Source organism: Rhinatrema bivittatum, chromosome 2 (assembly GCF_901001135.1).
Source record: "Rhinatrema bivittatum chromosome 2, aRhiBiv1.1, whole genome shotgun sequence".
Taxonomy (NCBI): Eukaryota; Metazoa; Chordata; class Amphibia; order Gymnophiona; family Rhinatrematidae; genus Rhinatrema; species Rhinatrema bivittatum.
In genome coordinates, this window is record NC_042616.1 from 59,369,324 (window position 1) to 59,384,508 (window position 15,185).

General features: G+C 48.3%; 1 protein-coding gene across 4 annotated transcripts in view; it reads left to right on the top strand.

The window, feature by feature from the left end:
* The window catches only part of NBEAL2 (neurobeachin like 2), a 528,491-nt gene that overhangs the window by 322,017 nt on the left and 191,289 nt on the right, over positions 1 to 15,185 (top strand). For all 4 annotated transcript variants that reach the window (XM_029588231.1, XM_029588232.1, XM_029588229.1 and 1 more), the window contains 5 exons: positions 827 to 1,398; positions 8,797 to 8,929; positions 11,383 to 11,502; positions 12,356 to 12,680; positions 13,741 to 13,823. In XM_029588231.1, the coding sequence (XP_029444091.1) occupies positions 827 to 1,398; positions 8,797 to 8,929; positions 11,383 to 11,502; positions 12,356 to 12,680; positions 13,741 to 13,823 (1,233 nt within the window). The remainder of the gene's footprint in view (positions 1 to 826; positions 1,399 to 8,796; positions 8,930 to 11,382; positions 11,503 to 12,355; positions 12,681 to 13,740; positions 13,824 to 15,185) is intronic.

The following is a 15,185-nucleotide window of genomic DNA, read 5'->3' on the forward strand; positions in this document are numbered from 1 at the left end:
AGCCTCTTGCCTCTGGTTCTGTTGGTTTTCTGTTTTCTGCCAGGGGTGTGTTCTGAATTGGCATATATATTGCAGTTTATAGTTAGTTAGTCGGGCACTTGTTTTGCTTTGACAGTACGTTCGACTGAGGGGCTGTGGGTGGCACCTTACTATATGTAGGGAGCCCGTCAAGTTTTGCTCTGTCTCCATCTGCTGGCGCGGAGTCACAACCCAGGTGTCTGGACTGATCCGTGGTACTACAGAAACGAAAATTATCAGGTAAGAACTAATTTTCCTTTATCCCTCCTTTCTCCAAGCCCAATGCCACATACTTCACCCAGACTCTTTCTGCTTCCAGGCTAAGACTCTTATCAGCTCGCACTTTCTCCACACTTCTTGGATCTTCTCCCACTGCCTCATGGAGGCACTTTTTATATCACCTTCTAACCCATCCCCTTTGGAAAAAGGATCCTCATGTCACTCACCACCAGCAAGAACTTCCTCTGAACCTCTCATATGAACTCTCCATTGCTGGAAGGTTCCTAATAGCAAAGTATAGAACCATATAGATGTCAGACGACCATCATTCTACTTTCTTCCACCAGAAAATTCCCTTACTACACTGAGATTGACACCCCTCACTTGACTGTCCTCCAGAATTGTTGTCACCGATTTTGAGCCTTTTCCTTGATTTGTAACAGTTACGATGTCGTCATGTGCTTTTAGTTGACTGTTAAGACGGTCATCCCTAGTTAGCCACATGATTTGATCACATTCCAGCTTGTATCCTCCAGGGCCACAGGCAGGCGTACTGATTTGTGCCAATGTGTTTTCTTTTTATCAATAGGCTGTGGAAGGGGATCACAGCTCCTTCCCAGGACAGGTCATACGCAATGAGCAGCCTCTGTTGATCCTTGTCCAGTGGATTCCAGACCTTCCATCCCACGATCTTCAGATCTTCGTGTCCAGCTGGCTGAAGAGCATATGTGACTCTTCTTTGCAGAGCCAAATGACTTGTGTGGAAGCAGGCATGGTCAGCTGCCTCTTGTCTGCCCTCTGCTCTGACCAGCAACTGGACAGCAAGTGTGCGGAGAACCTCATCCATATCCTGCAACTGCTGGGCAGGCTGTCCATTCGGCCTGGAGAGCTCCGCCAGCTGATAAAACTGCTGCGCACAGACAATGGAATCCATCCCTACTCCACCCAGGTCATTAGGGCCATGTCCGCCATGGCGAGGAAGGAGGGGCCAGAAAGGGCATTGCAGTACTTTGACCTGACGCCAAGTATGTCTGGTATTATGGTGCCTGCCATACAGAAGTGGCCTGGCAGTGGCTTTGCCTTCCACGCCTGGGTCTGTCTCAATGAGGATTTAAGTGATGGGCACGAGACATTGGGACTAAAGAGGAAACAGCTGTACAGGTATATATTAAGCTTTATGCTTGGGGAAGCAATCAAGTAGGGTACTGCAGTGGGTACAGATAATGTACAAGAGCTAAATATTTTTCAGAGGAAAGGGAAGTTCTAGACCAAGGGATCATACTATGAGGATCCAAGAGGATAGACTCAGGAGTAACATCGGAAAATATTTCTTCACAGAAAGGGTGGTTGATGAATGGAATGCCACCCGGGGGGGGGGACGAAAGCGACAATGGTAACAGAAAGAATGGAATAAGCACAGAGGATCCTTAGTTAAGGGGAAGTAAAGTTAAAACTGAAATCAGATGTTCTAGTTGTTTCTAGAAAACAAAAGACCAGCAGCAGACAATATCAAGACTCCCAGTCTATAGCAAGTTGATCCATGCCTGGCTTTACTTTGGGTTTACACAAGTACATCTGGAGGTTTTACCTGCACAGGGGGCTCTCAGGGAATCTTGCCTGCTCAGTTCTGGGAAAGTCAGGTCATTGTGAAAGCTGGAATGGATCAAGCGCTCGCACAACTTGCATTTCCATATTCCGCACTTTCCCTTGCGGCATCTACCGCTGGTGTGATTGAATGGTGCAAACTGTCTTTTCACATCTTGAATGATCTCATTTTACAATAATGGTAAAAAGGTAGCAGTAAAGGGGAGTAAGGCTTAAACTTTGCTTCCCATATCTTCATGCCACACTAAATGTTCTGTGATTGTTACACAACATTGTTAATGCTTTGAGTGCTGAGAGGGGAGGGGGAATTGCACAGTCCATGTCAATCGTGTCAAAACCGGGACATTGTGTAAATGAGGCCTTCCATTTCTCTCCCAGCGTCTCACGTACACAGTTTTACATGCGAGGGCGAGCGTAGCAAACCCTTCCCTATTTTCAGAGCTTGAACACTGAGAAGAGAATTTCTCGGAGAACAAGCAGGATGGCAGCCCTTACACATAGGTGACATCATCAGATGGAGCCCGGCACAGAACTTTGATCTCAAAGATTCTAGAGCTTTCAAAAATGCCCTACTGAGCATGTGCTGCTGTAGTTATCAGCCTACCCCCTAGGCAGAGTCCCTCTGTCTCTTTTTGTTTTTCTGCAGAGCCGTGTGGTCACAGTATTCAGCTTTGCTCTCTCTCCTTACAGTATTTGTTGTGATTTTTTTCTGGAGCTGCAGCTATTTTTCTTTTCTTTTCCTTGCAGTAGCTTTTTTTTTTTTTTTCTCTTCTATTCAACTTTCTGCCAGCTGCGAGGTAGGACTTAATCACTGTGCAGCATGCAGAGTCTAATTTTATTCCTTAATAAATAAATGCTTCATCTGCAGTTTAGTTTCTGTTTCCTCTCCTTGTTCTGTATGTTTTTGTGCTTTTTGTCTGGTGCTGTCAGGACTTACAGCATGCAATCCATGAGTGATCCACGTAGGCCACTGAGCTTGGGGACTTGCCTGAGTTCAACCTGGGCAGGAGTTCCATGTTGTTTCATTGATTTATCGACATCAGTGGAGGCGAAGACAGTAAAGGGATTGAGGACCGCACTGTTCCTGTGGGGGGGAGAGCTCATCCTCCCCACATTCTAGGGAATAGTCTCCATGGGTAGCATCCCTGGACGACATAGCCTCCCCTCCTGCTTGCCAGTGCTGGCAGTGCAATCTCCTTGTGAAAGGGTGAGCAGGAGCCTGGGCAAGCAGCCCCATGGAAGCTATCAGGCATGTTTGCCGGTGATGCCATTCGTGACTGCTCTTGATGATGTCGACCACCATTGCCACCAGGGGGCTCTGGGATCTCCATTGAGCTCTTTATTGCCCTCAAGGCTTTCAACTGCTGGGACATGGGGTTTTTGAGAGCCCTCGAGCACCATGGAAGCCTCGGACCACAAGGGCTTTGGGCCTGGGGCAACTGCAGCGCCAGGGTTGCCATCGACATGAGGCACCCTGGAGCACTGGGACATCCAGAGTGCACCATGGCCTGGTGCCCTCAAGGCTATCAAGCGTTGGCATGCCGATGAACCCCCTTTGCAGTATCTGGAAGGGCATTGAGGTGTACCATTGATGGCATAAGGCTGTCAGGTGCCATGGGCACTGAGGCTTTCGGGTGCCTGGAGCTGCCGTACAATGGCAAAAGGTGCTGGGATCATGGGGCATTGGAGGCCCCACGGGGCTTTGAGCACCATCGGTGCTGCTGAGCGCTGGAGTTGCTGTTGAGGCTAGTGTCAGCCTTAGGCACTGGCATGGATGCCATCGAGCCCAATTCATCGATGCTCTTGGTTGTATAGCTGAGCTGAGGGGAACTGTTGAGGACACTGGCCGTCGATTGATTGTTTTGGGCATCCAGTGACGCATTGGTGCCTCAAGGCCTCTGTCCTTGGGTACCATGGGCATCATCGGTACCGCTTGACCATCGACTCCTTCGGGCACCTATCTCCATTGTTGCCGCCGACCCTTGGACGTTTTCGGCCTGCAGTGTTTGTGAGTCATCAGTGACTTTGGGTGCCACCCAGTTGTCGTCTGCAGGTGCACAGTCAAGCACCATTGGAGCCCTAGGCTCGGTGTCATTGGTGCCATATATGTAATTCGTCACTTGTGAGCGTCGAGGGTGCTATTGGAACTAGGAACGAGATTCCCACTGTGGGCATCAGTGGACACGGTTGGATGCTGCAGGGCACCACTGCAGAGCACCATGGGCACTATTGGTACCCATGGTCTTTCCTTCCACCTTTATACAGCGGAGAAGGCGGTGGGCCATCTATGACCCCAATTCAAGGGCTATGATCAGCCTCTTGAAGCATTGTCAAGTACTATAGGCACCTTGGGTCAACACCAGCCACCATCAGGGACAGCGATAGTCAGAACCCCAGTGGCACTAGGGATGCCCTCATCACACTGTACAGGCTGACTCCATTAGGAGTTAGTGTAATAGTGGAGCGCATCATGCATTGTCAAGGGGTCATCTACTCTTCCAAGCGCCACAGGCACTGATGGGCGCGTTCTCTCTGTCAGTGCCATGCACAGCCATGCCAGAGGAAACAGGACCACCATCGTTGCATCAAGGTATCTGCTTCCTCATTTGTGTCACACCCTAGGGTGCCATGGGACACTAGCGAGGAGGGCGCCATTACACACTCTTGGATTGCTTCTTAGCCATGCGCAGCTGCCGACTTTAACAGGTGCCATCTGCAAGATGGGGTAACACTGCATGAGTACTGGTCATCGTGCTTTTAAAAGCATGTTGCCCTCTAGGGTAGGTGAAATTGTGTCTCTGTTTTTTCCTCATGGTGAACACAACAGGTTGTGTGCGCTGCTGCCACAAGACTGACCTAAGACTGCATTCCTGGTCAAATCACTAGGGGCGTGGATATCAGGAGAGTAGTGTCGGGAGTCTTTCCCTCCCACGGAAGAGGGGTATGTCTTTTGACCCCTCCCATGTTAGCTTATGTTGAATCCCTTTAGGGGGGAAGCCTCTGGGACTCCATTCCTTGCAGGTCTGTTACCAAACTTCAGCCTCAATTCTTTTGAATTGGTGCATATCCTTGCAGTCCAGGACCTGCAGGCATTGGGGGGACTTCTGCGGTGGACATTGGACTGTTCTTGCTGGTCCATGGATTACTGGCCACCTGTGACTGGTTTGGTCGCTTATGAACCTTAGCGATCAGCAACAGTAACCCAATCTCTCTTGGAGAGTAGGAAAGTTTTTTGGAACCGGGAAGCACCAATTCCCATTGCTTTCCTGTCCCTTCGGAAAGGGGATGTAAGTAGGTTTTTCAGAGGCAACCCTTTTGGGTTCCCCCTTGGCACTGGGTTGTCCAGCCCTTCAAGGAGGTGGCCCTTGTTATGAGTTTCCTGAAAAAGGGTTTTCTATTACCTGTGAGATCTGAGAGCAAGTTGGGCATTAGTGCTCTTTCTTAGCTCAACCTAAGGTGCAGCAGATCTTTTTCATGAGGGAATTATTCCGGATTCGGTTGTACTCAGTGATTCCCCTTCTGAGCAGCTTCTGGTAAAGATTAGGGATTTCTGCCGCTCGGGAGACACACCTTTGATATCTGCTGAGCACAATGTGTGGTTCTTGCAGATGCCAACTCTTGCCAGTCATTCTCGCATGCAGGACCCCACCTCAATGAGGAGGGTTCTGGTCCATTGCTTCCCAGTTGGCATGCATGCCTTTCAAACTCTCGCCATATCCATGGTTGCGTGAATTAGGGGATGAAGGAACCCACAACAGAGGTGCTTTACTTTTGTTGTGGTGTCGTATGAGCTATACTTCCCCCTTTTAGGGATAACCCTGTCTGTGGGCAGGGAGGTCCTGGTTCATGCAACTGTTGTTCCACATACTGGAATGCGTGATTCCTTGGGGAAAGTATACGTAATTATGGCATTGGGTATTGATACCTAGGCCAGATTGTTGGGCAGTCTGTTCCGTGATCAGTCTGACCATGCCCTGGTACCCCTTGGGTTGCCAGGCCAGTAAAGAAATCCTGTTTCTATGGGGGTTTGCACTTACGGCATCCCTGCTTTCTGTCACTTGGTGAAGATTTCTTCCCTAGGAGGCTCGCTCTCTGTTTCGGCTATTCCTACCATCTCAGAGGTCTACCTCAGAGGGAGGGGGAGAAACTCCCTACTGGAATCAGCAGTGAGTTGTTTGGTTGGGCTTTTTCTTATCCCTGCAGCCCCAGGGTCTGCCTCCTTGTGTTCTTCGCTCCTTATGACTTCTGGTTGGAATGTCGAGGCTAGGGGGGAGAAAAGCTAGGGCATTCATGGAACATCTTAATATATGGCTGGTTATTTTCATGGCCTTTAGCCTTTCATACTTTACTGGGTTGACTGAGCCCTGCAGAGCCGTCATGAATTTGCCTTTGTTTGGAACCACTCGTTAGCGTCCCCAGTACTTTGCATTTAATCTGGAAAACAATTATCTGCAGGAGATGCTGCTGCACTCTCTATTAACTGTTACAAGCTCATCTGATTCCTCTGCAGGGCTCTTCTACGTATTCATCACTCCTACATAATTGGCCGTACCGCTCATCCTTTGGGCTTCTGTCCCTCCCAACGCAGCCCATGTGATGAAACACGATCTGTGTCAAGGGACCAAAAATCTGTTCTCTTCAAGCAACTGTGAATAAACAATGAATATATTAAAATTAATTCTATGTTAAGTTTCTTCGATTGAGCTCTGTAAGACAAGGTTCCATGAATATAACCAGCGCTATACTGCCTACTGCTGTGGTCTGTACCTATTACTGTATACCGCTCATTGTCTCCACCACTCATTAGCTTTTGCACATCTTAATATATATACCTGCAGGGATCAGTACACCACCTTTTCCCTGTTTTTTCACCAAGTTCTGGCCAGTGTACTGCCTTTAGCCTTTCATACGTTACTGGGTTGACCAGAGTGCCTCCCTGCTCACCTGAGCTCTCCTGTGGACACAATGCATAGGCCCACCCTTGACAGGGTGGAGTGACAGTGAGCTTCACACCTAGCTTTCCCTACATGGGGGGGTTTTGGGCTAGTGATTATGGTCAGGGATTGCCTTTCATTCCCTGACCTCTTGACGTCTGTCCTGAGTGGTCAGATCTGTCTAGTACTTTGGCAGGCAAGATCTGCAACAGACCTGGCTGCTGTTGCCGCTTCTTCCAATTGTTGCTCGGGTTTTTCTGCCCATTGCGCCTATCAGCCAGTCATGGGGCGCACTTCTGAAAATAACATTCTGTCCTTCAGTGGCTAGTGGCCTGCTGTTTTTTTCTGGAGGGGTCTCTGGCCCCAATTCGATTTTTCAGTGGTCTGCGACACCAAAGGAAACTGTGCGGTCTTCATCCAAGAGTGTTTTTTCTTCTTGGTTGATTTTCTAGGCCTTTTCCTGTACACAGGAGGATTTAGACCTACTTTGTTTGTCAGGGTTCACTAATCTGAAACCCTGACTATAAAATTTTTCATGAGGCAAAAGTATGCTTCTTGCTGGACTTCGCTTCGTGACCCTGCCTAAGGCGCCTCTGCTACGCATCCGGGTTTCGTGTCTCAGTCTGTTCTTTGGTTTTCTTTTGTAGAATCAGACTCTTTTCCCATCTAGACCCATTTTTGGTTGGGTTGCCTCACAGGCAAATGGGAGAAAGGTGGGGCATTCAGCACTGCAGGGTTTCCCATTTTGTCATGTTTTCAGCAGCCTGTAGCTAGGAATTCACCCATGTGTGAGGACTGCCATCCTACTTGTCCTCGGAGAAAGCAGAGTTGCTTACCTGTAACAGGTGTTCTCCGAGGACAGCAAGATGCCAGTCCTCACGAAACCCACCTGTCTCCCCGGGGAGTTGGTTTCTCCATGTATTAGCTATACCATGGACTGAGGGTCTCTGCCTAGGTAGGGGGCAGGGTGATAACTACACTTGCTTAGTAGGGCATGTTTGAAAGCTCTAGAGTCGTTGAGGTCAAAGTTCCAGGCCGGGCTCCATCCGATGAAGTCATCCATATGTGAGTATTGGCATCCTGCTGTCCTCGGAGGACACCTGCTACATGTTATCAACTCTGTTTTCTCATTGGGGGTCACCTTTTTCTTACAGTGCACTGTGTTCAGAAAAAAGGTTTCACTTCTGAGAGCTAGAACCCTTCAGTACGTTTTATTATTATGCTGTGAAAAATAGGCTATAAGCAGACATTTTCACTAGCATTTGTTCTAAAACCACAAAAACACTTGAGCATAATGAATGAGGCCATGCGAGTGTCTTAGATGATTTGCTTGTCTGCAAGGACCCGAGTTCCTTTTCCATGGATCATTTTGTTTCATCCTAGCTGCTTATTTCCTTTTAAAAGAGATGTTTATTTGGGTCGGGGTTGGAGGGGGGAGGTTGCATACACATCTGTTTTCTCAGTGGATTCAGAAAAAAATGTAACTGCAATTTCCAGAGGATTGCAGGCATCAGACAGATGATGTACTCAGTATCTTGACTCTATAACTCTAGAAGTCAAATACATACAATCTGAGGTTTCGTTGCATAAGAGGCAGGCCTCTTTCAATGGAAAGGCGGCTCTGGAACAAAGGATCATGAGATGAGGGTGAAAGGCTGTAGACTGAAGAATAACCTAAGGAAGTATTTCTTTACAGAAAGGCATGCAGCAGATTCCCAGTGGAGGTAGCAAAAATTAGGACCATATCTGATTTCAAGTTAGCAATGGACAAGCACAGAGGATCTCAGGGTTTGTAGAGCTAAACACTTGTTGTGGATGGGAAGACTAGATATGACGGCAGAAAGACGATTAAGTCCTATTTCTATGTTTCTAACTTTGAACAGCGTTACTCACTAATATCTCCTGTAGAATAAAGAGGGAACTTATTATCATTATCTACCAGCTGAATTGCTTAGAAAGAGAGCCCTGTGCTGCTACTGCAAGAAACATATCCTTTCTTTCGTTCCTCTTCCTGCAATAGCTTTTTCACGGCCAGCGGGACGGGCTTTGAGGCGTTCTTCACCACGGACGGCATGCTGGTGGTGGCAGTTTGCACAAAGAAGGAGTACATGACGGTGGCATTGCCCGAAGTTCACTTCAATGACTCAGCCTGGGTGAGTGCCAACCTCCCTCGTTCCTGAACAAGGAGCAGAGACTGGGGGGGGGGGGGGGGAGTGGAGGACTGGCATGGAGAGTGCTCCGGGCAGAAGGAGATGTAGAGGAGAGTTGAGAGTCTAGAGAGGGGGGAGTATGGATTGGAGGAAGGGAAGTGGGAGCTGTTAAGGCTGCAGCGCTGTTTGAACCTCATTCCGTGGAGATTCCGGGATTTGTGGTTCTGCGCGCTGAATTAACAAAAGCAGTTCTGCAAGGCCAGGATGCCTAAAGAAGGAAATTAAATACAATTACAGTAGAAATCAAAAGGGACTCGTCTTGGAATGTCCCCGACGGCTGGGAGATTGTTGGCAACAAGGATAAACTTGGGAGCTGGAAAGGGAAGCCCCGGCATGACGAGGAAGGCGCTGAGATGGATCAGCAGCCCTGTGGGTCTTGGTATTTGCCGTGGGGCATGTGGCAAGTCTGGGGAACAGCGCAGTCCTGCGGCCTTATTGCCAGCGCAAGGCTGCAATGTGCAGAAGGTTTTTGATCTTGCATTGCTGGATAAAATATACATTACGTCGGTAACTTTCAAACCGGCACGTGGGGACACATTGACGCATGTGCATCGGTGTGCGCCCAGGGACGCGGCGTTTTTATCACATGCGCGCACGTTTGCATGTAATTTTAAGAGTGCGAGCATCTGGCTGCATAAATCCCGATTCTGCCGTGTGAATCGTAGTATTTTAAAACAGGTGCGCATCCTCGCCATGACCAGTTTCACTAGTTCGTCCGGTCCAGAGTTAGGTCCTCGAAACCCCCCCTGGTTTAATAGTCTGCATTGTGGAAAGCATGAGGAGGGATCTAGTACAGCTAGAGGATTAGTCTAGAGTCTGCCAGCTAACATTTAGTGATAAATAATTGAGTCATGAATTTTAGCTGCAAAAAAAATAAAGGAACAGTGCAGCACAGGGGTGAAATTCTTCTAAGCTTGAAAGAATGGGATCTGAGGGTATTAATATCTGATGATCTGAAGGTGACCAAACAGGTGGATAAAGGTGACAGCAAAAGCTAGAAAGATGCTTAGCTGCATAGGGAGAGGAATGGTCAGCAGAACACTGAGGTGACATTGCCTCTGTAGAAGTGCCTGGTGATACCTGTTTTGAAATACTGAATACAATTCTGGAGGCTGCACCTTCAAAAGGTTATAAACCGGTGGAATCTGTCCAGAGGGTGGCTACTAAAATAGTCAGTGGTCTTCTTTCTAAGCACACGGGGACAGACTTAAAGATTTAAACATGTATGCCCTAGAGAAAAGGTAGGATAGGGGAGATATAATAGAGACATTTAAATACCTCCAAGGTATCAGTGCACAGCTGAGCCTTTTCAATGGAAAGGAGGCTCTAGAACAAGGGGTCATGGGATGAGGGTGAAAAGGGATTAGCTCAGGAGTAATCTAAGAAAACAGTTCTATACAGAGAGGGTGGTAGATGTATAGAACAGCCTCCTAGTAGAGGTGGCGACAAGGACAGTATCTGAATTCAAGAAAGCATGGGATAGATGCAGAAGGTCTCTGAGGGAGTGGTAGGGGTTGTAGAACTGAGTAGTTGTGTGCATGGGCAGACTAGGTAGGCTGTATGGTCTTTTTTGCCATCACATTTCTATGACAGCCTATGAGGGAGTCTATAGGAAACTCCCTCAGACTACCTTAAGGGACTGGGCACAGCTGTCTCGCCTCCTTAAGATCCAAACCCACAAAGAATCCTGGGTGAAGAGAGGAGCTCCTCACCAGTGTAGGAGAACTCAGGGCCTAGAAGGGTTAGACAGGCCCCGGGGAGCAAGCAGGAAGCCAGCCTATGCTAAAACCTGCTGTCTTTGAGGTGTGTACTACCTGAACTTTAAGGTGAGCTGCATTGTTTCTTTGTTTTGCTTTGTACCTCGTGTTTTTCACTGTAAATAAATTGCATAAAAGGAAATGGGCTGTTTCCAAGACGCTATTGCCCAAGTTACCACACAGCCATAATATCCAGATCCGCCTCTATCAAGAAGTGCAAGTGAGGAATTTGGTTACCTAGTCTATGAGCATTTGTGCTCATAAGCTTTCAGATATCAATTCTTCCATATCTTTGATACTGGTATTTTTCTTTCTTGCCCACTCCCCACTTTGTTCTCCATGTTGTGTACCATTAACTTTGTCCAATATATATTTTTGCGTGTTTCTCCACTTAGCCTCATTTGTTTGTTTAGGGGGTGACAAGCCATTTAATCCATCTTCCTGCTTCCAGGCAGGATCAGCCATACCTGTAGTCATCTCAGACAGATGCGTGGCTTGCCCGCCCTTAGAAAGCTCCAGTGGACAGAGATTCCCCCTACTTCCCAGAGTAAACATGTTCCAGCACTGGACTACCCCTTCCTAACGCCTACCCCTAACTCTTCTCTGCTGTGTAATGCGCGCCCATCGCTTGTTTCTCAGCACTGTGTGGATATCGTGCATGTCGCTGGACGGCGCCCCTTTGGACACAACGTGGTGAACCTGTACACGGATGGGCAGCTGAGAAAAGTGGCACAGCTGCGCTTCCCTTCCCTTAACGAGGTGAGTCCTCACCCGAGACAACTTCTGCCGAGGCCCTGCGGCACCTTCCGACTCTTCGCCGCGACCCAAAAGCAAGGGGGCGTTCATCGGAAGCAGCGAAGGCTAGGGAAGAAAAGAGGGAGGGGAGGGAAGGATTTTATTATGAATTCATTTTTATAGCACTCATAGTGTACGTTAATAAAGATACATCATTACAGGGATACAATGAGTTAACCCAAGTAATACGAGGACAATAGGCTAGGGAAGGTGCCTTTCCAAAAGAGGGTTACGCACTCAGAGGAAAGGGAGCTTATCTAAGGGGGAGAGGGCAACAGCAAAAGCCGTACGGTAGTAAGTCACAGAGGCAGGTGCTGGATTTTAGGAAGACTGTTGGAAAGCTTCTCCGAAGATACACATCTTCAGGTGGCTTTACCAGCAGGATCCAAGCATCTGTAGACTCGTCATGTCAAAATGGCTTAGCAAAGCAGCACCAAAAGTGTAGAGCTGCAGTGCGGTGAATCCAAGAGACCTCTCTGCCTCCCCGGAGGCCGTGAAGCTGGTTGGAAGTGTCAGACTGAAGCTGAAGGTAGAGTGTGGGGAGGGGGGGGGGGGAGTCACAGCACAGTCAGGAGTGAGAGCCGGAGGATGAGGGGCGGCAGTGAGCTCTGCATGTAGCCACGTCTGCGTATCTTCGGGGCAGCTTTATTTTCATATATAGCTTTTCTTTTTTTTTTTTTTAGTGGTTTCCTGCAAAACCCCCATCAACAAGAGATCTAATTCTTTTTAGTGGTCTCCGAAAGCAGGCGTATGGCACCCGCGCCGGGCTTCGGTGTCTGTAATTTCCTGACCTGATCTCCTTTGCGGTTTCTTTCAGTTCTTCACCTATTGCTGCATCGGATCTGCCGGCAACAGGACGACGACAACCACCGTCTTGACCTCTCTCTCCCACTCCCCAGACCTCAAGTTTGCCTCGCACTCCTCGCTGAGCCGGTCTCAGTCGTTCCCGGCCACCGCGGCCAGCCACTCCTGGAGTCCGGGGGCCGTTCAGTACCCCAGGGAGGGCTTGGTGTCCACCATCGTGGCAGGGATGCAGGACACGGATTGGGGCACCCCGACCTCGCTGGGAGGGCAGCTGGGGTCAGTGTCCATCTTCCACGAAGCCTTAACTTCAGCCCAAGTCAAAGTACTTTTCTCTTCAGGTGAGTCCAAGCTCCAAGGTTTAGTCTGTTCCCATATTTTCGTGGGCAGTGGGGGGGACAGGACGGGACATTCTCAATAAACCTTTTTTTTTGGTATTGTATTGGGTATATTCTTATTCTCAGAGTAAAAATGCACATTGGATCAGATACTCTCTGGTTTTCTCTTCAGATCAGATACATCGGGCGTTGGGCTCTTAGGTCTCCTTTGAGGTGGGAGGCAAGCATGGGGTCTCTGCTATGAGATGAGGTTGATCTCTTCTTGGCTCAGATCGAGACCCTGAGGAGTCGCTGCACTGCTCCTTGTCCCCACTGGGGACATATAATGATGTAAAGACCTCCGCCAAAACGGGAGGCTTATATCTCCTTAAAAAAAAAAAAATGCTCTGATATATTTATTCTTCCCATCTGACAAGGAATCACAGCCACCCTCATTTGTTGTGAGGGTGCAGGTGGGAAGGTTTTGCCACAGGTCTATCGTTGTTCATAGGTCGTACAAGTTGGATGAGTGCATAAGGCAGCTGCTTTCTGCAAGAACAGTGTCACTATTTAGTTTTACGGTGAGTAAGGAGCGTGACAGCAGGTAAATTATGGGTGGCAACCTGTTAGACTGACAGGGTTGTTGAAGCTGAGGAATTACAGGTTAGGGAGCATCTTAGTTACCACAAACTCTCTACATCAGAGGAGCTTTCAGGAGTCAAGGGATAAATGGCTGTATCTGTAATAATGGCAGTCACAGATTGCTCAAGTGCTCCCGTAAGAGTATTGCTGGGTTCATCCTAACAATCCAGTAATCAACTCTAGTCCCTGGGGAGAGGTAAGCAAGAACTCGCTCCTCCTCCCGATGGGTCCAGTTATACACTGCAAACCAGACCTGTTTGTGGCCCTCCGAGGACCAGAGTTTGAATAACCTGGGTTTAAACACTCCCAGACCCAGTGCTAAATAGATAAGAAATGCCGTTCGCTCTCCCCCCCCCTCTGCATGTAAGATGGAGTTTTCCCTCGACGTGGCTGCGGATAAACCTCCTAACTTCACCATCATCTGCTTCCCTCCCTCACCCAGGGCCGAACGTTACGACCCCGTTTAAGCCGGAGGGTGAACTCTCTGAACTTGGCTACAAGCTGCTGCTGTACTACACTCCGCAGGTGAGGAGAGGCTCGGTGGTTGGGGGGGGGGAACGACCCTCCTGTCCTCCGCAGCCCAGGAAGGTGTAATCTGGGATTATTTATTTTAATTGGGCTCTCGGTGGCTGCTAGAAGTGTGGTTAGGGCCTGGTCCCCGAGGGAATGCAAATGGGTCCAGATTTCCAGATAAATGGGCTGTGCAAATGAACCTGGTTCTCGGACCAAATCTGCACAGATGTGTCTGCTGAATATTCAATTGTTTAGAGCCTGAGAACCAGGGCTGTCTGTAGCCCTTGAGGACCAGGGTCGAGCACCTCTGCTACGAGCTGATTTAATGCATTTTCCCCAGGGTTTGCACATGGGTAAACTACAGACAGTGGTATTTTCCACGCTCTGCTGGGCGTGCCACAGTGGGTTTTTGGTGAATTTTCTCCCCCCTCTGGCACAAGTCACCTGTACTCACTTTCCCTCCCTTGTCCACTCCACCCCTATCCAAGATTGGGTGAATGGTATGGTCAAAGAATATATTATTTTTCCTTAGTTGTTTACTAAAATGGACTTGGCTTTATGCCTTGAAGCTGAAAGAAGGGTCATAGAGGAAGAGGAACACCTGTTGCCAGCCCAGAGAGTGTCTCCCGCCTCTGGGTGTTCCTGTTCATCTATGACCCCTTGAGCTTTGAGGATCATCTGTGACCCTTCTTTTCTGTGCTTGATCCGGCACATTTTGTGCTTATGGCAACAAACATCATGGAATTATGCTTAGAACCAAATTTGCATCTTAGGACCTGGATTCAGCACATGGACAATGGAGATGTGCTAGGACAGAAAGTTGTTCTCTCCCAGTTTAAATGGTTATTCTTGGTTTTATGTAAAGTAGCTTGGCTGCCATGTTAGTCCATATCAGTGCATGAAAGTAAAGGTCAATAGACATAAAAAAAATAAAGGTGAAGTTTTTATTGGACTAAATACATTTCTTTTGTTTGTTGACCTTTATTTCTGTGTTCTTTGTTTTGCAAATTCCTAAATACTGAAACTTAAAAAAGAATGAAATAAGGAGGTGCTAATCAAAAGTTGGGGATGGTAATTAGAAAGAAAAAAAGAAAAGTATAAAATGATTAGGGACAAAGCAGAGAAAAGGTGCCTGGAGAGGAAGACAGAGATGTTCTAAACCAGCAGCGAACATGCAAAAGGAACCAAGAGAAATGAAATGGGACCAGTAAAATAACTGGAAACGTGCCGTGCCGTGCATTAATTTCTATATTTCGTGGGAGCCTCGGGAATGCTATGCAGGAGGAAGGAGGCTTCTGTCTGGCGGCAGGTGAAGGATCAGCCCTGCAGGGAGGAGGAGGAAAAGAGGGGATGTTGCTGGCCAGGAGAGAGAGA